At 54.7% G+C, this 23,639-nt stretch overlaps 1 protein-coding gene across 1 annotated transcript; it reads left to right on the forward strand.

Moving 5' to 3' along the window:
* The first annotated feature begins 1,819 nt into the window (after positions 1-1,819).
* On the forward strand, positions 1,820-22,270 carry ATP8B3 (ATPase phospholipid transporting 8B3). Its single transcript, XM_054586714.1, is given in 29 exon segments — positions 1,820-1,923; positions 2,631-2,689; positions 3,185-3,276; positions 3,787-3,900; positions 4,858-4,956; positions 5,332-5,393; positions 5,918-5,990; positions 6,118-6,188; positions 6,644-6,726; positions 7,771-7,956; positions 8,356-8,444; positions 9,252-9,442; positions 9,534-9,742; positions 10,780-10,808; positions 10,889-11,045; positions 11,503-11,691; positions 11,769-11,881; positions 13,749-13,910; positions 14,031-14,142; positions 15,020-15,095; positions 15,312-15,429; positions 15,704-16,088; positions 16,172-16,395; positions 18,441-18,524; positions 19,556-19,789; positions 19,984-20,122; positions 20,313-20,440; positions 21,565-21,917; positions 21,919-22,270. Coding segments are annotated over 29 exon segments (4,287 nt in total).
* Positions 22,271-23,639: the final 1,369 nt, after the last annotated feature.

Consider the following 23,639-nt stretch of genomic DNA (forward strand, 5'->3'; position numbering starts at 1 on the left):
AAAGCTCCTTCTCCAGGGCCTTTCTCATGAACCACTGGGTAGGGCTGGATTAACGTTTGTTGAGTGAATGAAAGGAGTGGTTTACTGGGCACCCCCAGAAGCCAAGCAGGATGTGCAGACCCAGCTTTCAAAGAAATGTGAGAAGTTGCTGTTCATTCATCCATTCACTCACCCAACATTTGCTCATAGGTGATGCTGGTACCTCAGGGGGACCCAGCCCGAGGTAGGAAGAAGACACTAGGGCACAGAATCAGGTACACACAGCCCTGTCTGTTGGGTCAGGACTGGGCCAGAGTGAAGGACTCCAGGGCTGCGGGGAAAGTGCCCAGAGCCCACTGCCTTCCTAATTCCACACTCCAGGGGGCTCCGAAAAGTGAAAATGTGAAACACAGCTTAATCATCTCCCTGTGCCCCCAAGTTTGACCCTGCCCCCATGAACCCCAAATGTCAAAGGGACCCTAACTTTAGTGGCCCCTTCCACACACCCTCCCACCCTGACTCTAGTTCCCCTGCTAACAGGAGGCTGCTTCAGCCTCACCACTGTTTCCCACCCCCATCACCTCCAGGAAGGCCCCCCGAAAGCCCTGGTCGCCCGTTCAGTGGGCACAAACCAGGACAGAGTCTTATGGGTTTCCTCCAGGTGTTGGGACGGTCTCGGTGGCTCTTAACGGCCTGCCCTAGCCCGGCGCCCAACACTGCGCCTGCGCATAGGAGATGTGACAACCCAGGCCCTCAGACTCACGCCCAGGTAAGTACCTGCCGTTACTTACCGGTGCGTCCTTCCTCCGCCCCTAGTCCCATACTGGCCCTGCCGAACCTCGGCAGGCTCCAATCAGCCTGACCCAGACCCAGCTTTACTAGATCCTAACCCTACGGGGCAGGCCCCTTAATACCCTGTTGCTATTAAGACACGCCCCTCCATCCTGCTCCGTGGAGCAAGACCCCGCCCACCGACCACCGCATCCCCCACCCACCGCAGCCGGCTCTCCCAGAAGCGAGCACCACTCCAGAGACCCCCCAGCGCTTGGCCTCTGCCCTGGCCCACTCACAGGGCCTGCCCCGCCTTTCCTCAAACCGGACTGGTCTAGGCCCCACCTCCTTTTTGGTCCCGCCCTCAGCCCCCCATCGCCCGCCATGGCCTAGGCCCACCCTGCGACCCTGCCCGTCCTCACGCCCGTCCCCCCACCCCCCACCCCTGCGTCCTGCCCGCCCTGGCCCTGGTCCGCGCCTGTGAGCAGCTGCGCTCCGGCAGGTGTGCATCCCCGGGTGCTCGCGCAACTTCTCGGGACTATGCCCGCCTGAGGGAGGGCGAGAGGTCACTGCAACAGCGGAGGGTTGCCCCCTAGAAGGTCTCGCAGGGTGGGGGTCCGGAGGGGTGCTGTATCTGTGTACACGAATCTCCTGGCCCAGGGAGGGCGGCTGGGCCTTGAACCCTACGACTTGAGGTTTTCGGGGAGGAGACGCCGATGGGGCGCTTCTACGAACTGAATAGGAGTGAGGAAGGGGCAAGCAGTGGGGGTGCTTTCCTACCCCAGCTACACTACTTAGAGTGTATTCTGGCCGCCCCAGCACCTCTCCAACCCTACCTGCCCCGCTCTGGGTCTCCTTGGGCTCCAGGTCCACTGGCTGAACCTCACTTTTTTTTATTTGGGGAAGGGGCATGGCATTGCTCAGGCTCCCAGGAGCATCAGAGCTGGCCCGGAGGCACGTCCTCCCCCAGGCCCTGAGGGGACACACGTGACTCAGACAGCAACAGCCTTCCTGCCCTGAGAGGTTTCCAGTGTAACCAGCCTCCTGGAGAAGAAACAGAGGAGAGAGGATGATGAGACCTGGAATGGAGGACACCCCAGGCAGAGGGAGAGCCCAGAGGACGTGCCTGAACAAGCCGGGCCCATCTGAGAACTATAAGCTGAGACCAGAAGGGTGAGGAGGCAGTGACCAGCATGCGGGAAGATTGCTCCCCATGCAGAGGGGACAGCATTGGCAAGGACAAGGAGAGCTGCTGAGGGCCCCCAATGAGACAAATTCCTCGCATTGAAGGAATGACCATGAACTAGGCAGTGAGGAGGTTCCGGGTTCTGTGGAAGGTCTGGTGTCTGCCTCGATCAGAGTCAACTGCCCTGAGACCATGCTCAGACCTCTCAGAGCAGCTTGGCCCTAGCAAACACCTTTACCAATATAATGTATAACCCTGGGGCTGGTGTAGTCAATCAGCAAACACTGATGGAGCTCCTCAGTGGATGGGCATTATGTCCCATGTGGAAGTTGGGGCAGAAGAGGGGCAGTAGGGAAACTCTGGAGGAGATGGGTATGGCCATCCTGGGAGAAGCGATGGCAGCCTGGACCAAGGGCGGCCCTGAGGATAGGCAGCACCAGCCAGAATCCATCCTGGGGTGTCCTCTGTAACGGAAGTTGAGGCAACCTCAGCTTCGTAACTGGCAGGACTGGTGGATGTGAGGCTGTTGCAAGACTGGGGGTCAGTGGAGGCTCCAGATATCCAGGACCTTCAGAACCTGGGGAGGGGGCAGCCAATGGAAGTGGGAGGTGATATTTTGGAGGTGATAGAATAATGGACAGTGTCTAGCAAGGGCTGGGCCACTGGTGTGACCTTGAGCCCTTCTCTCCACCAGCCCCGCCAGCATGGGCAGTCTGGCCCACAGCGAGGACCTTGAGGAGGAAAAGAACTCAGGTGCATGTTTTGGGGCCAGGTGGGTGGCATGGGGTCTGTGGAGGAAACCAAGGGGCATCATAGGGTGGTGGCTGAAATGTGGAGATAGAGACCACCCAAACCCATTTGACAGACCTAGCATGAGGTTTCGCTGGATTACAAATAGTCCCAAATCCCATGACTGAATGCCGGACTCAGGAATTGGGGGCTACAGACTGGAAATAGCTGGGCTGCCCAGGCTGGGCGAGCAGCCTCGCACACCTCGGAGCTGGGTGCCAGGCCTCAGTTTTACCCTCTCTATAGAAGGAATGGGCGTGAGTGAATCTCCCAGGGCCTGTCCTCTGTGCCTAGGGCCTGGCCCACGGTGGTGTTTGTTTACCAGCTCCCAAGCCCATGGCAGAGAGCCAGGTGTCTCCAGTGTCTGGGCTCCCCTGGAGGCCCATTAGCCCTCCTCCAGGGATCATTAGGTGGTGTTCGTGTGCGCCCCATACCACACGCTGCTCTCTCTGGCTTCAGTGTTCACCTGGGAGGTGAAGGCCAACAACAGGACCTACAATGACCAGTTCAAGGAGAAGGCCTTCCTGTGTTGGCAGAGGAAGAAATACAAGGTGGGTGGTCCCAGCGTTACTGCTCTCCCTTACCTCCTCGCACCTAGCCTACTCCCTCCCTACAGTTTTAATCATGAATGCATCAGTTTGGTGCTGGAATTTGCTGTTTCTTTGGCCCCAACCCAGCTTACCTTCAAATCAGTTAATACTAAACCTTCAAAGTACAATGTGTTCATCAGGCTCTGCCTAAAATCCCCTTGTGTGTGTCTCACTCTGGGAAATACTGGGGTCACGGCCCTGCTCAAAGAGTCTTTGCCTCTAGTAGGGGCTCAACTGATGCTGGCTCAGGGCTTTGCACGCAGCTGGCGCTCAGTAAATGCTGGCCTGATGGCTTTGCATTCCACTGGCACTCAGTAGAGCTAGCTCAAGGTCTTGGATTTGGTAGATAATGCTGGTTGGAGGCTTTGCACACATTGGGTGCTTAATTGTTGCTGATTGTGACCAAAGGGTGGGGCAAGACCAGGGTGAGGCCCTGGCCAGGGCAGCGCCCCATGCTGGCTCTCATTCCAGGGCAACACCATCCACACGGCCAAGTACAACTTCTTCTCCTTCCTGCCTTTAAATCTCTATGAGCAGTTCCACCGAATGTCCAACCTCTACTTCCTTTTTATCATCATCCTCCAGGTGGGGTGGAGTGGGGATGGCACCTGTGCATACACCATTCCTTTCACCTGCTCAAATCGCCTTCTCCAGGAAGCCCTCCCTGACTAGCTTTGACACATGGCTCTATAGATACATGGGCGTTCAAATGTGCAACCTGTCTGTGCAGTTGCGGGGGGTCAGTGTCCAGCTCCTCGCACACTGGGAGCAGCCTCGTGGCTGCATTCCCACTGCCCAGCCCAGGGCCTGGCACAGAGGAGGTGCTTAATATATGTCCACTGATGAAGGTGCATGAGTGGCTCCTCTGGGTTTGAGGAGGACACAGCCCCTCCCCATGATGGATGGTCTTGGCCACATGATTCCCTTGGCCCCAACCCATCGAGCTGACCCCAAAGGGTTAGGAGGAAAGATAAGTTGAGAGCAGATTCTCAGGACCTGCCAGGCCACTTTTTTTCCCAACTGGGAAGCTTTCAGTGGGTGGGCAGTTTATAGAGCACCCTGACCCTCACCTAACGTTTCATTTGCCTAACGTTTCATTCTGTTCTGACCCTCTGCTTTTATACATCCATCCAATAAACACATAGTGTGTAGGTCCTGTTCTGGACCTGGGGGCCCTGCCGCTCAGGCCTGAAGGGTGACTGGGAGGAACAGGGTTACAGACAGAGGAGCAGTAAAGTCAAGGCTCTGAGTAGGGAACAAGCTTGGGGTTGGTAGGGCTTCCTGGAGGATGTGACTTAGCAGCTGGCCAGGGAAGGGAGAGGAGTTGGCTAGGGAGAAGTCCCGGGATAGGAGAGGAAATAGAGAGGCAGTTGTCCCAAGCTCTGTGGGGAGCTGGCTGGCCCTGGGCCCAGGTAGTTGGCAGGTGGGACACAGAACACCAGGTCAGGGGCTGGGTGGGAGGGCAGGGGGAGGTGGCTTGGGGGAGTGTCAGGGATGGAGGGTCAGTATTACCCACCCGGCATGACCTACGCTGTGTGTCAGGGCATCCCTGAGATCTCCGTGCTGCCCTGGTTCACCCTCTTCACTCCATTCGTCTGCCTCCTTGTCATCCGGGCCACCCGAGACCTGGTGGATGACATTGTAAGTGGAGTCGAAAGACATCTGGGGAGAAGATTGGGGACAGGGGGGGGTCCTTGTCTTGCTGCCACAAGGGACAGGCACCCCATGGCCCTTTGGCCCTTGCTGCCACACTGGGTGACAGGTGGACTATGCCTTCCTTCTGCTGCCAATAGCAGTTGTTCCAGCAGTCTCCCCTCCCCGACCAGGGTCCCTGGGCAGATGTGGATGGTGTGGGCTCACTATCGGGACCACGTATGTGAGCTGGAACTGTGCTCTGCACCTGGGCCCTCACGAGGGCGGTGTAGGGGCAGGATGGGGGCATGGCTGGGGGTGGGATCACCCTGGGGGGGCAGGGCTGGGGCAGAGCCACCCTCTGACCCACCCCCGTTGACTCAGGGGCGACATAGGAGCGACAGGACCGTCAACAACAGGCCCTGCCAGATGCTGGTGGGTAAGAGGTGAGGCCTCTGGTGCTGTGTTGGGGGAGTTTATCCTAAGGAAGAACTGTGGGCGGGTGAGGACATCTAAGGGGGGCGCCCAGCAGAGTGGCCAGAACCTTTCGTGCCCCCTGGACATCCTGGTTGAGTCCGATGTCTGACAGAGACCCAGCCAGCATTAATTAGACGCCTGCTGTCTACCAGGCCTGGGTGTGGGCCATGAGATGGGGACAGAGGCTGAGGGCCTGATTGCTAACCCTCGCAGGGCTGAGAGTTCAGCTGAAGGGAGGGAGTCTGAAGGGACTTCGATACAGAGTGGGGAGGAGGGGGCAAAGTCAGGGAAGACTGGACCTCCTGTGTGGGCTGAGCCCACTGCACCCCCCAAAGACGTGCAGGTGGGCACGCAGGGAAGCAAAGCACCACAGGAGCACCTGCAGCCCCCTCCCCACGCTGTTCTTCCAGCTTGGGGGTGGCACAAGGACCAGGGGTTCCAAAGATGGGCCTGGTTGGGGTCCCCTCTCACACCTGCTGCCCATCCCCCACAGTTTTCTGTGGAAAAAATGGAAGGACCTGTGTGTGGGAGACCTCATCCGTCTGCACAAAGACAACATTGTCCCGGTGAGCCAGTGTCAGCCCAGCCCAGAACACCCTGCTCCTGGGGGAGGGCTGCCTTCCTGCTTATCTTCCTCCTGGCTCCCCCTGCAGTGCTGTTTCCTTCCTCCTACGCCCACCCTCCCCACCCCAGGCCGATGTGCTCTTGCTGGCCAGCACGGAGCCCAGCAGCCTGTGCTACGTGGAGACGGCTGACATTGATGGGTGAGGCGCGGGTCATCACTAAGGGTTTGGGGGCCTGGGAGCCAGCGAGGCCTTCCCAATGGCCACAGAAGGTGGCTCCCTGAGCCCACTGGGATATGTAGGTCAATTATCCTGGGAGTATTTGTGGGGCACCAGCAAGCTGGCAGGGGGCAGTAACATTAAATCAGATAAAGGGACCCACCTTCTTTGCACCAACATTTCTGGGGCCCTACTGTGCTTTAGGTGCTGCCCAAAAGTGAGAAGACCTAGGATCGTGCCTCAGCCATTTTGCAAATGTCCTGTGTGACCTTGGGCAAGGCCCTCTCCCTCTCTGGGCCTTAGCCTCCTGATTGGCAGCTGGTGCACAGTAGAGACTCAGTGAAAATGTTTGAGTGACTCTGGAAGGGGGCTGGGGGTGCCTTGCCTAGGGTGCTGCCTGTCCCTACCTCTTACCGTGCTCCCCTTCTCATCACCAGGGAGACCAGCTTGAAGTTCAGGCAGGCCCCGACGGTCACGCACCATGAGCTGGCCAGTGTAAGGAAGATGGCTTCCTTTCAAGGTGAGAGGTGGCAGTTCATCCACTCCATCTGGGCCTTTGTCTGCCCCTCTGTACAGTGGGCATGAAAGTTCCCCATCTCACTGGGTCTTGGGGATGGCGATGGGGTCTGCCGGGAGGCGCTGGGGGTTGAGATAACTTTTAATGGGCCAGCTTATCTCAGGTCTGCTTCATGTTCTTTGAATCCATGTAACAGTTGTGGTGTTTTCTGTTATTGTTACAAAACATGCTGCACCATTTTAGCAGGCATTGCATTTTATTTTTGAAATGCGATCACATTAAAGAACATGTTTTTGGTTGTTCAATCACAAAGGCAGCCTGTGTGCGCAGAGACAGGGAACCGACCTATTCATTGCAGTTTCTTATTTTCCACTTGAAAAGTGAGACATTTCACACCTGTAGGTACAACTACTGTTTGCCGGGGCCCAGCAAGGGGCTACGTTATTTTTTTCCTGCCTTGTTGCAAGGACAGTTTACTCTAATTGGTTCTAGAGCAGACTCATTCTCTCAAACCACCTCCCTTTTTCTCTTGACATTCAGACACTGGTTGCATTTGTTTTCATGATGTCTGAGGAAAAGCCTTGTTTACATGGAGGGCTGGGTGCTGTGAGCCAGGTGCTGGGCTGGACCTCGGGGTCCCAGAATAGTGGAGACGAGGCTGGCACCTCCTCTCAGAGAACTCTAGGTATTCATGGCAGAACTGGTAGGAATAAATGTCTATTGATCTCCCAGGATGTAACCAGGAGGAAGGGGTTTTGGTGGGGGAACTAATCTGGCTGCAGGATCAGGGAGGGTTTCCCTAAGGAGTTGTGAGTCCTGGCACAGGGAAGAGCATGTGAAAAAGCCCTGAAGCGTAACAGAGCCAGCTTTGGAGCATCCGGGAGAGGCTACATGGCAGCGGGGTGGAGGTGCCAGTGGGGCAAATTTGGGACAGTATAGAGCCCATGATAGCAGCTGGATGGAATGTTCCCTACACCCTGCCCCACCCTGCACTGGAGTGGGGTGGCCCAACGCCAGCCATGCCCTCAGCTCCCTGGTTGCCCATAGGCAAGGTGGTATGTGAAGAACCCAACAGTCGAATGTACCACTTTACGGGACACCTGAAGTGGGAGGGCAAGAAATACTCCCTGGACAGTGGCAACATCCTCTTACGCGGCTGCAAGATCCGAAATACAGACACCTGCTATGGAATGGTCCTCTATGCCGGTACAGCCGCCCTGGGGCCTCTGCAGTGTGAGGTGTCCTGGTGGGGGTCGGGGAGAGCCCTGAAGTCTTTGGGAAGAAGTCGTGAGGACAGGCCTTGCTGCCGCGTGTCTGCTGCATAAGTTGTGGGGCTCCCAGCGTGACTTCTATTGGGCCTGGGTTCTAAAACTCTGGAAATGGACGTATTGAGCCAGCACCCTTGTTGTCTGGCTGGAAAAAGCAGGGTGCTTATATGTAGATGGGCGGGTGACGGGGCAGGTGGATGTATGTGTGGGTAGAGGAGGGTGACAGAGGGGTGGAGGATTTGACAGATGGACAGGTGGGTAGGTGGATGGAAGAGTGGATGGCTGGGTGGGTGGGTGGATGGATAGATGGATAGATATATGGATGGATGGATGGATGGATGATGGATGGATGCAAACCCTGCAGGTTTTGACACAAAGATCATGAGGAACTGTGGCAAGATCCACCTGAAGAGAACCAAGATAGATCGTCTGATGAACAGGCTGGTGATGCTGGTGAGCTGCCTAGAGCCCCTGCCCTGGAGTGGGAAGGGCCACGGAAAAGGAAAGGGAAGGGGCCCCTCCCCATAGGCAGAAGCCCCAGCTGTCATCTTTCAGACCTCAGTTTCCCTTCTCTGCAAAATATGCAGCCTAATCATACAGACAGGGTATGGGCCAGAGGATCTTCTTATAATCATATTTTAAAAATGTCTTTCTAGAATAAATTTTTATAAAGATTTTATTTATTTTTACACAGAGGGACAGGGAGAGAGAAAGGAAGGGAAAGAAACATCAATTTGTGGGAGGAACATTGATAGGTTGCCTCTCACGTGTGACTGGCCCACAACCCAGGCATGTGCCCTGACTGGGAATCAAACTGGCGACCTTTCAATTTGCAGTATGATGTCCAACCATGTGAGAGACACCACTCAGGGCTATAAAATAAATTTTGGTCCTGACATTTTCCCAAACTCACAGGAGGTAGTAAAATGTTCACCTTACCTCCAGGGACATTTAATTAACAATTCTTAACTTTTTGCCTAATCAACTTTATCTTTTAAAAGCCATTGTAATAATTTTTAAAATAGCTGCCAGAAAACCCAGCAAAACCCCTGTAAGTTCCCCTCCCCATGGGACTGCCAGCCACTCCCCCCCAGCTCCACCCCCGCCTCCCACCACATCCTGATAACAGAGCTTAGGTAGGGTCTTCCCATCCTTTGTTTGTCTTTTACACACGGAGTGTGGGCCTGTTGGTGAGTCCCTGGGATATCTAGGTGGTGCCCTGGGTCCCTCCCATGCTCCACCATCTCGTTTGCTGAGCAGATCTTCATGTTCCTGGTGCTGATCTCTATGGCCTTGACCTTGGGCTTCTGGGACAAGGTGGCAGAATTCAAGGCCAAGCACTACTACGTGTCCGAGGAGCACTTGTACAGTGTGACCACCGAGTCTTTCCTCATCTTCTGGAGCTTCCTCATCCTGCTCAGCGTCATGGTGCCCATGGCCATGTTCTTCATGTGAGCCTTCCCCCCACCCACTACTCAGCAGGAGACATGTAGGAGCTTGGGTGCGCCACAGGCCAGGGAATGACCCAGCTTGTGTTTGCAGAGCTGAATTCATCTATCTGGGGAACAGCATTTTCATCAACTGGGATGCACAGATGTACTACGAGCCCCAGGACATGCCCGCCAAAGCCCGCAGCACCAGCCTCAATGACCAGCTGGGCCAGGTGGAGTACCTCTTCTCCGACAAGACGGGCACGCTCACACAGAACGTCATGACCTTCAAGAAGTGCTGCATCAATGGCATTGTCTACGGTAGGGCCTGGCCCTTGCATGTCCCTTACCCAGGGGGCTGCCCAGTGAGGACCGGCCTCCGGGTGTGGGTGGGCCCCCAGGGAACGGCGACTGCCAGCAGAGCTGAGTGAGTCCCCCGGACGGCTGACCCAGCCCTCCCTCGGCCTCACCCCCCGGCACGCCCGCCCAGACCTGAGCCGCGGCACTGCAGCCAAAGGCACCCTCTCTTTGCGGGCCAACAAGTCAATATTCTTAGCTTTCTCTACTGCACCATCCCTGGGGAGACTCATCTCTGTCCTTGTCCTCAGAGAGTGGACACTGAGCTTCAAATTTCATCGCCTCTCACATGTCACAAGTTAGAATACTGTGCTTCTGATTGTCACAAACCTTTACTGAGAACACTAATTTTTAATTTCATAGCATTTTCATGTTTCATGAGACAATATTCTTCTTCCAGTTCCCCCCAACCAATTAGAAATGTGAAAACCCTTCTTAGCTTACAGCCCACACTCAAAAGTCAGTAGTAGTGCAGGGCATAGGTCACCAACCCCTGATCTAGTTTATAGCTAGGGCACAAGATTTAGAGCAGGAGCTGACGGAAGACCCAGCTGGGTAATTATTAGGTGTAGCAGGCAGTCACTAGTATGAGAAATGGAAATGCCACCTGACCCTCAGCCAGGGCCTGGGGGGCGGGTGATAGGGAATAGTGGGATCTGTGGTGACAGCACCTGGGGCTGGTTTCTCTCATGTTCCTATGAGTGCTCTGGGCCCAGGCTTTTATATGAAATCATCCAATTTCTCAAAGTCAGCAGTCAGGTTTTAAGAATCACCACTAATAGTTCAAAAAAGTTGTGTGCAATGGGGCCTCATGCCACTCCGGGTGGCTGTTCTAAGATCTCCCAGGTAATGGGGCTCCATCTTTCCCTCATTTGTGAGGCTGGCAACGTCCTCTGTTGTTTGGGGTGTCTGGTTCAGAGTCCAGGCCCTAGGAAGCCTGGCACTGGGGGGGACCCCGGGCTGTCTGGGGAGCTGAGGCCTGAAACAAGGTCTTTCCCCAGGCCTCGACGGAGAGGAGGTGCTACATAAGGTGAGTGCTGGGCCTGCAGCACCAGATGGTGGGCGGGGCGGGCAGTGACCCACCCAGGCCCAGCTTGTCCCCCACCCCAGGAGAACCTCTACCTCTGGAACAAATTTGCTGACGGGAAGCTGCTCTTCCGAAACACGAGGCTCCTGAGCGCAGTGCGCAATAACGAGGACAGGATGGTGCAGGAGTTCTGGCGCCTGCTGGCCATCTGCCACACTGTGACGGCACAGGAGAAAGACAGTGAGTGCGTGTGGGCCGCCCAGCCTGCGAGGGCGCTCAGGCCCTGGGACCCCTGAGGCGGTCTCCTGGCCCTAGAGGTTATCCAGCGCAACCCCCAGGGCTCCTGTCCTCCAGCTCAGAGGGTGCTCAGGCCCGGGTGCCGAGCCCTACCCCTCCTGGACTTAGAGGGTGTCCAGGTCTGCAGCTTGAGATCTCTTACTGAGCTGGGAAGAGAAGGTCATCTAGACTGGAATCCAAGTGCCCACCTTCTTTTATTTGGCTTAGAGGTTGTCCTGGCCCAAGAGCTGTTGTCTTGTCAATATCTGGTGGGCACCCACTGTGTTGGTTTCCTCCCCTGGGCTATAGAGATGGATGTAGGACCACCTGCAGGTGCGTGGTAGTGTCTCCAAAAGACAGCAGACTCTCAGCAAGTGCTCACCTCCCCCGATCCCACTCCCATGGTCCCCTCCCCAACCAGATCAGCTGTTGTACCAGGCAGCTTCCCCTGATGAGGAGGCGCTGGTCACAGCAGCCCGGAATTTCGGCTATGTGTTCCTGGCGCGCACGCGAGACAGCATCACGGTGATGGAACTGGGGGAGGAGCGGGTGTACCAGGTCCTGGCCATGATGGACTTCAACAGCACCCGAAAGCGGATGTCTGTGCTGGGTGAGCACCCTCGGCCCAGGGATGGAGGCGGGCAGGAAGGCGAGTGCTTATGGGTAGCCAGGCCTTTCCGTCCACAGTCCGAAACCCCGAAGGCTCCATCTACCTCTATACCAAAGGCGCAGACACTGTCATCTTTGATCGCTTGAATAAGGAAGGCTTGAAAGAGTGGGCCACAGAAGAGGCCTTAACTGTGAGTCCCTGTGGGAAACGGGGGAGGACGGAGGGGTAGACGGAGGGAGGTAGAGTAGGAAGATGTGCCAAGAAACAGTCTCACGTGTGCAGGGTGGGCGTGTACAGTTGGCCAGGCTGTGCTCTTCCCCCAACACACATGGGCAGGGAGGAGCTGAACTACATGCGACACCTGTGCAGAAAGGGCATTTTCTACTAAGTCACACAAGGACCCTCTGTGGTTAGTCTTTGGCCCTGGGTGCCACACTCCTCCAAGCTGGGCCTGGGTTCTGGGACACACTGAGCCTCCCTGCCCCAAACCGCTTGTCTCCATGGGTGAAGCCCAAACCCCTCAGTCAAGCTGTCCAGGCTGTGTCTTTGTGTCTCCTGCTGGCCCCTCTAGACTGGCTCTCTCTGCCTTCCGGGGGGCTCCCTAGGACCCCGGTTTCTGGCTTGCTGTTTCCCCATGCTCAGGTGATACCCCAGGACCTTTGCGCACACTGTTCCTGCTGCTTGGATGCCTTCCTCTACTCTGTCACTCAGGGTCTTTTGGTCCTCAGGGCTCCACCACCTCCTGGTTCCCACCTCTGGAGAGACTTTCCTGCCTGACCCTAACGTGGGGCTGACATGTGACACCAAGTTACCTCTCTCTGACCCACCCCTGACCCTTTGGAGTTCAAGCCCTTTGCAGGGTCCCCAGCATCATCCAGCGCAGGCGCCACAGGAGTGTGTTTGTGCAAAGAACGTCCTGGGCCCCTCACTGGGGACTTCTCAGAGTTCTCTGCTCTGCCAGGATAGGGAGTCTGGGCCAAACACGGGCAGCTGGTCTCTGACTAAGAACTGGGGAAGAGCAGTCGGAACAATGGCCCAGAGCCCAGAAGCTTGGCAAGATGGCTCAACTGCCCCATGGAATGGATAGGTAAACTGAGGCACAAGAAGAACAAAAGGACTGTATGGAGCTTCTGGTAGCCAGGGAACCCCTGTCATGTCCAAGCCCAAACTCTGAGGTCCACCTCCGGTCAAGAACAAAAGCAAGCCCCAACAGGTGTGGCTCAGTGGACTGAGCACCGGCCTTTGAAATGAAAGGCTGCCAGTTCAATTCCCAGTCAGGGCACATGCTTGGATTGCGGGCCAGGTCTGATTGCAGGTGTGCAAGAGGCAACCTATTGATGTATTTCTTACACATCAGTGTTTCTCTCCCTCCCTTTCCCTTCTCTAAAAAATAAATACAACCTTAAAAAAAAAAAAGAACAAAAGCAAGACCTGGGGCCACCTACTAGGGCACAAAGTGGGGGTGGGGTGGGGAGGGAATAGGAGGGAAGTAAGGAGATGGGCAGTTATTTTCCCTGGGGCCACCCAGCCCCCTGGGAACCCCTGGAGCTCTAAGTTCTCCCAGCAGAGGAGGGGTGGGGCTGGATAGCCACTGGGTTTTGTTGTTGTTGTTGTTATTACTTACCTCTCTACCCGCAGTGCCCTTTGAAAAATGAGTCCGAGTGTGGACTGCAGACATGCCTAAGGCCAAGGGTCAGAGGCCGGGGTCCAGGGCTGTGGGAGCCCTGACAGGCAAGGGGTCTGGCGGGGCTGCGCCGAGGGTCTTCAGAGATAGTTAGAAATTACTACCCAGAGTGTAGGGAGGGTGTCCCTGGCAGGGGGCACCGCAATGCGAAGGTCTGGGGGCAGAATAGAACTGGGCCTTCTCGGGGGGCCAAGCAAAGGGGGAGCAGGGTGGCACATGATCGTAGCCCCTGTGGGGAGAACAGGCTGTGGGTGAGGGTCAAGGTTCAGGAGGCCCAGGCAGAGGAAGAGGGACTGAGAGAGGCAGTGGCTGGAGAAGTGCCAGGGAGGCAGGGGGTGACAGGGTGGTGCCTGCCCGCCTGGCCGGCCCCCAGTCCTTTGCCAAGCAGACGCTGCGCACGCTGTGCCTGGCCTACAAAAAGGTGGATGAGGACGCATACGAGGAGTGGCGCCAGCGGCACCAGGAGGCCAGCGTCCCTCAGAACCGGGCCTGGGCCCTGTGCCAGGTGTACGAGGAGATGGAGCAGAACCTCCAGGTGGGTGCGGCACAGGGTCAAGGGGGTTCCGGCCCTGTGGGCCTCCAGATCTCCACGCCTGCCAGGGTAGCCGGGTCCCTGCTCAACCTGCTTCCTGACCTGCCCCCCAACCCCCACCAGCTGCTAGGAGCCACAGCCATTGAGGACAGACTCCAGGATGGCGTTCTTGAAACCATCCAGTGTCTCAAGCAAGGGAACATCAAAGTGTGGGTACTCACAGGGGACAAGCCAGGTAAGTGTCAGGATGGCCGTCCCCAGCAGGCAGAGAAGGGAGATGGGTGGGAGAGAACGCGTATGTGCCCCAAGGGCCACCATCAGCCTCTCGCACTTGTCTGGGATCAACCCTGCCCCAACACCTTGTTCTGGGAAAGGACACAATGGGGTGATTAAAGCTGCTGGGGTCTCCCCGGGGCCTCCCTCAGGGGCCTGCACTGTGCCGAGTGCTTTTGGAGTGTTGAGTGCACTTCATGGCAACACCATGAGTGGAGACTCTTGTTACCCTTGCATGTTAGATGGGCCCAGCTGAGCTCAGAGACCTCAGGGCACCTGCTAAAAGTTGCCCAGCCACTTAGAAACAAAGGTGGCATGGAACCTGAGATCTTGTGTCCCTGGAGCTCTGGCTCTCCCCCACCCCACTGTGTGTTCTCTAAGACCCCGCTGGGCATGGGTGCCAGCAGGACCACATTAGCACTTCTGTGGATGGGAGGCAAAGACACGCGAAACATTTAAAATGGCAGTTTACAACTGTGTTGGTATAAGGACAAATGTCCGGGCTGGAATATATTAACTTTTTTTTCTTCTTCTGATTGTGAAAGGAATTAAGTCATTTTTGTTGGTTCCTAAAAGTATCTGTGGGCCCTAGGCATGATATGTCTAATAATCCCTTGGCCCTGGCCCTAGATTCACCTCCCTCGAGCCGCTTGGCCCCAGCCAGCCAGAGTGCAGGCCCCTTTACTCAGAGCTGCAGCCAAAGTCTCAGAGCTGGCTCTCATTGGCTGCCTGGGTCACATGCCCTCCTCTGAACCAATTGCCATAGGTAAGGGGTGGGGCAGGGTGGGCATGGTCCCCAGGCAGGAAGCTCCCAGAGCCTGAGCCGGGCTGGTTTGCAGAGACAGTGGTGAATATCGGCTTTGCCTGCCAGCTGCTTTCCGAAGACATGCTCATTCTGGAGGAGAAGGAGATAGTGTAAGAAGTGGAGGTGGGGGCGGATAAGTGGGTGGGGGCAGGGTGAGGGTGGGTGGTGAGGGACACCCATAGCTCAGGTATGGCTGTGGGGGTCTGCAGAATGTTCTCAGCCTCCACCTAGCTGGACTTCCAGAGGGAGAAACGGAGGCACAGCTGGGGAGGGGATGGAAGGAAGCTTGTACCCAGGCATGGCTGAGCACAGCTGGGTCCCTTCAGTCAGATCCTGGAGGCCTACTGGGAGAGCAACAACAACCCGCTGAGTGGCAAGGGCTCTCTGAAGAACCGGCTGCTGTCACAGGTCAAGATGGCCATGGTCGTTGACGGAGAGCTCCTGGTCAGTGTCAGCTCAGGGCTGACTGTGGAGCCCCTGGCACATGGGAGGGGGCGAGGAGGAGCAGCAGACTGGGGTTGGGGGCGAACTGTTGAAAAAGCCAAAGTGAATGCTATGCGCAGAGATGGTTTTCAGAGGTCTGGGGCCATGCAGTCAAGTCCAGCCTGGGGCTGGGGCAAGAGGCTGGAGGAGCAGCTAGTACGGAGGTGTTCACGGAGGGGTGGGGTGCAGGCAGCGTGATGTGCTCCCTTCCCCACCACCCTCTCTTTCTGGCCAGGACCAGCTGCTGCTCTCCCTGAGCAAGGAGCCCCAGGCGCTGGTCCAAAATGTGAATGTGGACGTGGAGGAGTCCTGGCAGGAGCCAGGTGAGCAGAGGACAGACTTCCTGCAGGCCAGGCGCATCTCTCTGATGTGGCAGACCCTCAGGCTCTGGCTGAGAAGCATAGGGTTGGTGCCACAGAACAAAGAATCCAACACTCATGAGAGCCCCGAGGTGCGACGGGAGCGGGCCTTTGTTGAACTGGCCTCGAGGTGCCAAGCGGTCGTCTGCTGCCGGATGACGCCCAAGCAGAAGGCCTTGATTGTGACACTGGTCAAGAAATACCAGAATGTGGTGACCCTGGCTATCGGTGATGGTGCCAACGACGTCAACATGATCAAGAGTGGGTGGTGGGCACCAGGCCTGGGGGAGGTCTGTGGCGGGCTAGGGGTGGCCAGGGCCAACAGGCTACGTGTGCCCCTGCAGCTGCGGACATCGGCGTCGGGCTGGTGGGCAAGGAGGGCATGCAGGCGGCGCAGAACAGCGACTACGTGCTGGCCCAGTTCTGCTTCCTGAGGCGGCTGCTGCTGGTGCATGGGCGTTGGTCCTACGTGCGAGTCTGCAAGTTCCTACGCTACTTCATCTACAAGACACTGGCTGGCATGATGGTTCAGATCTGGTTTGCTTTCTATAGCGGCTTCACTGCCCAGGTGCTTTGGAGGGATAGCCCTTTGGGGATTCTCTGCGGGTGCTGTGCCCTTCCCGTGGCCTCCAGGAGAGCAGCGGGCATGCTCACACTCTGAGGTCCTCATGGGTCAGGCTTGCCTGAGGTTGCAGGGCAATGCAACCTTTTCTATGGCTGCATTCATAGAGGTATAGAGTCCAGATAAAAGGAGGGGATGTTTCCTGCCCAGCACTGTGCCCAAAATTTTCAGGGATATTTGGGAAATTTGAAGCCAGGGCAGGGCAGCCCAAGGGTAGATCTTTCTAGGGGTAAGAGGGAAAGCTTGAATCCCAGGGAAGAGAAGATTGTGGGAACTGTGTCCCTGACTTCAAGACTCTCAATAGTGTCATGGTGAAGAATAGATGTACCTTCTGGAGCCTTGGAAGAGTCATAGGATGATGAGTTCCCCTGCGTGTAAGGAAATTATCGGAAAATAGAGAGCTGTGACAGGGACTGAGTTCCCTGTCACTGATACTCAAGCATTCGAGAGGGGGCTTTACAGAATGATATGTATATATTGTTTGTTTTACTTTTTTATTTTATTCTTACTAGATATTTTATTCTTTAAATGCTGCCGTACATAGAATTTATTTTCTTAATTTTCTTTGGGGATTACTCATTGCTGGTGCTTAGAAACACAGATAGTTTCTTTCTTTTTTATTTTTTTGAAAATTAGCTTATAGTTTATTTAAACTGATCATGATCACTAACACAGAAAGATGGTTTCTTGTGTGTTGATCTGTACCCTGCAAACTTGCGGAATTCCTTTATTGGCTCTAGGAGATTTCTGATGGATCCTTTGGGATTCTCTGCATGTCATCTGCAAACAGAGATAATTTTCTTCTTTCTTGCCAGTTTGAATGCCTTTTATATCCTTTCCTTACGGGCTTTGGCTAGAACTCTCAGTAAGATGGTGAGGGCTGGCGTCGTTGTCTTGTTCCTGACCTTAGTGAGGACAACATGCCATCTTTCGACATTTGTTAACTGGAATTATTCTGTAGGAAGAACCAACCATTTCTTCTCCCTCATTCATTTATGAAATTACTTATTTTTTTGTCAGTATTGATTCATGGATATTTATTTGATTGTGTATTTTATTGCTCCAAATGTCCCTGATTTGTCCTTTTGACATGGGCCTGCTTTTCCCTGAGCATATCTTCCATTTCTGGCTCTACAAGAGGTTCCAGGCTCATTTTGTTCTTTCCTTGCCCCAACCCCGGCATCAGCCACTCCCATGGGGAGCCCTGTTTCTTTTCATTAAAGAATTGTAGTTAGACACCAAGAGCCAAGTGTGTGGTGTGCTTGTTGCAACTAGAGGGCTATTAACCTCTCAGTAGATGGAACTAGGAAATGTACATATATTAACCCATGGATAGATGCACATCTCTGTCTATTTCTATTTTTATATCTATCCATCGATCTGCCTTCTGTATATTAAAAAACAATGAGTTCACACTGTTACCTCTGATTCCAACCCCACAGAACAAGGCTAAACTTAGCCTTTCCCAGGTACTCTTTCATGACTCTTCTCCAGCAGTGAGAAACTTGATTTTTGTAAAATTCTTGATCATTATTTATTTGCTCACTTGCAAAATGCACATAAAATGGCTTTTGGAATTGAAACATCCTTTAACTGGATTGGATTCATGTATCGGGAAGGGAGCTGGGCTCATTGTCTGGGGGGGTCTCTTCCAACTCTTTTACCCATCAGTGACTCCCTAAATATAAAATGACCAAAAACCAGTCTTTAGCCATTTTTCCTCCTGTAGCTCTTTACTGAAGCCCTCCAATTAAACACTCAATGGTGCTGTTGTAGAAGAATTAGACCCTGCTTTTCCTCTCTGCCTTTTAATTTCCAGCCTCATTTAACCCAACCTTTGATTTTAACACAAATTTCTAACTCCCCTGAAATCCCCCCAACACGCCAGGCTAGCTTGGGCGGGTCTCCTCAGGTAAAGAGCATTTCTGTTTCTGGCCATTTGGCATCTGAAGGCTTTAGCACTAACCGCATTCTCCCCCCCCCCCCCCCAGCCTCTGTATGAAGGCTGGTTCTTGGTGCTCTTCAACGCGCTGTACACCGCCCTCCCGGTTCTGTACATTGGGCTCTTCGAGCAGGTGAGCAGGCTGGATTTGCCTCCTCCTTCCCTGTAGATGCTCTTGTCTCTGCCCTACCTTCCCCTCTGTGGGGTTGGGGTGGGTTGGGGCAGGGCTGGGAAAATACTACCATGTACCTGTTCCCATCAGAGCCCAATAGTGGACGAAGCCCTCTTGCTCAGCCACCCCTACCTTTGTGGAACCAGCCCCAAATCTCAGTCCCATTGTCTGCCCATCTGTACAACGGTAGGGAGGGGATCAGAAGAGATGGTTCTCCTGTTTACCCTGCTTCCCTCCCCAGAAAGGTCTGGCTAAGAGACCCGGACTAGGGTGGGCCAGGAGAATGTTCAGGATGATGGAAGTGTCTCATGCCTATGCTGTCCAGAGGGAAGGCACCAGCCACAGGCAGCTATTGATGAGCACTTGAGGTGTGCCTGGTGGGACCTGAGGAATGGGACTTTGACCTTGATTTTCGTTTATTTTTTTTAAAAGATTTTATTTATTTTTTAGAGAGAGGGGAAGGGAGGGGGAAAAACGTCGATCAGTTGCCGGTCACATGCACCCAGCTGGGGACCTGGCTCCTATTGGGAATTGAACCAGCAACCTTTTAGTTTGCAGTCTGGCACTCAGTCCACTGAGCCACACCAGCCAGGGCTGAACTCCATTTTTTAAAAAGCTTCTTAACCCTGGCTGGTGTGGCTCAGTGGACTGAGTGCCGGCCTGCGAACTGGGGTTCACTAGTTCAGTTCCTGACTAGGGCACATGCCTGGGTTGCAGGATAGGCCCCTCTTGGGGGTGTGCGAGAGGCAACCAATGGATATCTCTCTAGCATATCGATGTTTCTTTCCTATTCTTTTTCCGTCCCTTCTCCTCTCTCTGAAAATATGTGAATAAAATCTTAAAAAAATAGTTTTTAAACTGTGCTAAAACGCCAATAACAAAATTCACCATCTTGCCATTCTCATGTGCATGGTTCAGGCACGCCAAGAACAGCCCAGCACATGCATGTTGCTGTGCAACCAATCTCCAGAATCTTCCCACTCCCACCCCAGGACGTGAGCGCCGAGCAGAGCCTGGAGCTGCCTGAGCTGTACATTGCTGGTCAGAAGGATGAGCTCTTCAACTACTGGGTCTTCCTCCAAGCCGTCGCCCATGGCACGGCCACCTCCCTGGTCAACTTCTTCATGACCCTGTGGATCAGCCATGACATGTCTGAGCCCTTCAATGACTATCAGTCTTTTGCTGTGGTTGTGGCCCTGTCAGGTCTGCTGTCTGTCACCATGGAGGTAGGCAGGGCTGCTGCCCACTCCACCTCCGGTGGGACCTTAGACACAGGCCATGGAGGTCTTATTACCTGGTGACCTTGCCTGAGAGGAATTAGCAAGTACCCTTCGACCCTGGGGGCTTGGCCCCCACCCTCCCCTACATAGCTTTGCCTCGGGTTCCAGCCCCCGTGGCTTAACCTCCCTTCCTCATTCAGGTCATCCTCCTCGTCAAGTACTGGACGGTCCTGTTCGTGCTGGCCATTTTATTCAGCCTCTGCTTCTACGCGGTCATAACTTTGGCCAGCCAGAGCTTCTGGCTCTTCGGTGTCTCCCCGAAGAACTTCCCGTTTCTGTGTAAGCCCCCAGCAGGAAATGGGGCGGCCAGCCCTGCAGATGGGCGGGAGCTGTGTCTTTAGGGAATTTGCACAAAGGCAACCTGGGGGTGAAGGGTGAGGAAGGAGGTGGGGTGTCGGGAAGAGGGGGCACCAAGCAAGCTCCTAGGAGGCTCTACCCTAGGCCAGGAGTGGCATCCCTCTATTTGCAGATGCTAACCGAAACGCGCTGTCCCACCCCTCTGTCCTGCTGGTGGTCCTGCTGAATGTGTCACTAAACACCTTGCCTGTACTGGCCTTGCGTGTCCTTTACCAAGCTTTCAAGAAGACACACCCCAAGGTGAGGGTGGTTGGGGTCCCCATTGCACGCTCCCGGAGCCCATGCTGGGAGCAGAGACTCCACGGACATGTGGAGCTGGGGGTAGGAGATTGGAGACCCATACGCACACCCAGTGCCCTCATGGGGAGCTAAATAACAGACCCCGGGTCCCCAGGGAAGAAACAGTACTTCCTGGGCTGGCGGTGGCCAGCCTGGTTCTGGTGCCAAGGTCATCAGACTGCCACCGTCAGTTATCTAGGACTCGGGGGTTGAGATGACAGACATGACCTGAAAAATGTTGAGGCAAAAGGGAGAAGTCAGAAACAACCCAAGTATCCATCAATAGATGAGTGGGTAAACAGTATAGTGCATCCATATAGTAGAATATTATTCAGCCTTAAAAAAGGTGGACATTCTGACCTCTGTTACAACTTGGATGAACCTTGAGGACATTATGCTCAGGGAAGTAAGCCAGAAATAAAAAGACAAATACTGTGCAATTCCACTCGCAGGAGGTCCCTAGATGAGTCCGATCCATAGAGACAGAAAGTAGATGGTGGGAGCCAGGGGCTGGGGGAGGGGATGGGAGTTAGTATTTAATGGGGACAGAGTTTCAGTTTGGGGAGATGAAGTTCCAAAGGTGGATGGAAGTGATGGTTGCGTAACAATGTGGATGTGCTTAATGCCACTGAGATGTACACTTTAAAAAGTTAAAATTATACATTTTATGCTTATTTTACCACAAATGAAAAAGGTAGGGGGAGGGAACTTACTGGTTTGGGGGGAAAAAAACCTCTAGAAGAACCAGTTGCAGCTAGGATGGGCTGCAGAATTGACTGGAATAGTGGACCCAGATATGGCCACAAGCCTGTGATACAGGCTGCCACAGGCTGAAGACCTGGCGGCCCCGTGGTTAACTTCTCCTGGCTTTGCTGTAAGGGGGCATTTAAATCAAGTCCCAGGGAAGGACTGTGATTAGCTGGTCCAAAATCAGGTAGAACTCAACTTGGGCAGGGAAGAGCTTGGCCAATGAATGATGGCCAAGGGTTATGAATGGCGCCCACTGGGAGCAGGTGACCTGAGAGCAATGAACACAGCGTGGGAACCTGATTACCCTTGCTCGCCTCTTTGCTCTGCAGGAGGAGAAGAAGGAGGCTCCAACTGAGGAGGCTGCTGTGGAGTCCCTGCCCTACCTACGCCGGGGGTCCCGGGCCCGGCGCTCCAGCTATGCCTTCTCCCACCGGGAAGGCTATGCAGACCTCATCACACAGGGCACGATTCTGCAGAGTTCACCAGGGGTCAACAGCGACACACTGGCCGATCACTCAATCCCATCTGATGAAGAATTGGCCCCGAGCATCAAGGAGTCACCCTGGTACCAGAGGAAAATGTCGTTCCTGGGGAAGAAGAGGCACCAGCACCAGGGGAAGGTGTCTTCCGAGGACATGCAGCCCCGCTCCGTGATGGGCTCCCCCTTGACTGTGGACGGGCAGTTCTCACACTGAAAACGGGGCTCCCTCCACAAACTGGCAATCTGGGTCTTTCCACAAGAAATTGCCTATGAAGCAGGCAAGGCCATATTCCTCAGAGAATCTGCCACCAACCAAGGAGAGGCCGTCATCACTCAGAGAAAGCCAGATGCCATATTCTGAAAGCCAGCCACTGCCTTCTGGACAGTCATCTTTAAAGAACCAGCTAGCATCCCTGGAGAAAACGCCCTTTTGGAAGATGTCGCTGCTGTCCCAGGAGAGCTGGGCATACATCTGGCAAAAGGAGTCCCAGCTCCATAAGGAAGGGGGGACACCACTTCCTGAGTCCCACCCTACTCAGGTGGAAACTGCCACCGAGTAGGGGAGAATCATCCACAAAGGAGGAGCCGATGGAGGTGGAGGCCCCGCCCTCAGAGAGGCAGCCATTACCCAGGGAGTGGTTGCCAGTGCCCAGCAGAGCCGAGTTCCACTGTCCGGTGATCGTCTAGGCTCAGGAAATGTCAACCAGTAAGCACAGGGCATTCTCCCTGCTCCCCGATGTGAGGGGTTCACATCCTTTTCTCTTTCTAATGGCCCAGGTTTGTCTGATCTCAGGGCTTCTTGAGGCGCATTCTTTTCCTGTGCTTCTTTCTGTGATGCATCCTGGGATAGCCTGTCCTGTTTTAAAAAATCGAAACACTCACTCTAGTGGCCAGATGGGTGATTTTCAAGGAAAGCCAGTTTTATTTATTTGTTTATTTTTCCTTTTGCACCCTGGGGTAGATAATGGGGGTAAAACTTTATTGCTCCCAGAAAGGAAAAATGTGCCGAACAGACTCGGCTAACCAGGCCTGGCTCGCTGGCTGCTGCCTGCTGGCCCCTCCCAGGGCAATTGATAAGGTCCAGTTCAGGTGCCACCCCAGTCTGCTCCCCACTGACTGCCCCGGTTCCTTCCCCTCAGATAAACCACCTTACGCTTCAGGCTCCAGAAAGCAATGGGCGGTGACTGCCCAGACGCACGTCTCAGCAAGATCTGCGTCGTCGTGCAGCTTGGCTGGCTCAAAGACCTTGAGTTTTTCCCTGATTCCTAACGGTTCCCATGGAAGGTGGCGCCCTGTGGGGCTGGGGGCTCAGGGACTACAGTGGCCATTGAAGAGGGAAGGGTTTGGAGCGATAAGGACTGGAATGGGTGAGACAAGCTTCCTCCTCCTTTGTCCCCTTTGTCCCTCCCATTTTTGTGGTGGGTGAGTCCCATTCCTCACTCTCCTGTAATGCACCCCCGCAAACTGTCAGCCAACACACACGCCCAGATGAGTGATTAGAAAATAATTTATTGGAGAAAAACAAAACAACAAATCCAGCACAGCAGTGGTTAACAACGATGATGATTTTTTTTTTTTAACTTTTAAGCCTGTCGCCTGAGGGTGGGGTGAGGAGGGTTTCTGTTCCCTCTAGCATTGGGAGGGGCTTTGGATGACCCCAGTAGTGTCTCCCCTGAAAAGAGCCCTAGTGTTCAGTCTTCATTAAACCCTCAGGGCTCTCCCTCACCCCGGACGAGGGAGTCCACCCGAAGACCAGCCAGCCCATGGGATGGGTAGGGGGTAGTCTGTTGGGACGACAGGGAGGAGCCCACAGACCTGGTGGGCTGCTGTAGCTTACATGGCTTTGGGCAGAGCACATGAAATGGCCCAAGTGCCGGCTGATGAAGGGGCTGGGTGGCCGGGGCCCCTGGGGCATGAGCCACCCCGCCT

This window comes from Pteronotus mesoamericanus, unplaced genomic scaffold, assembly GCF_021234165.1.
Source record: "Pteronotus mesoamericanus isolate MK-2021 breed Mesoamerican mustached bat unplaced genomic scaffold, CSHL_Meso_final contig_1210, whole genome shotgun sequence".
NCBI classification, from domain to species: Eukaryota; Metazoa; Chordata; class Mammalia; order Chiroptera; family Mormoopidae; genus Pteronotus; species Pteronotus mesoamericanus.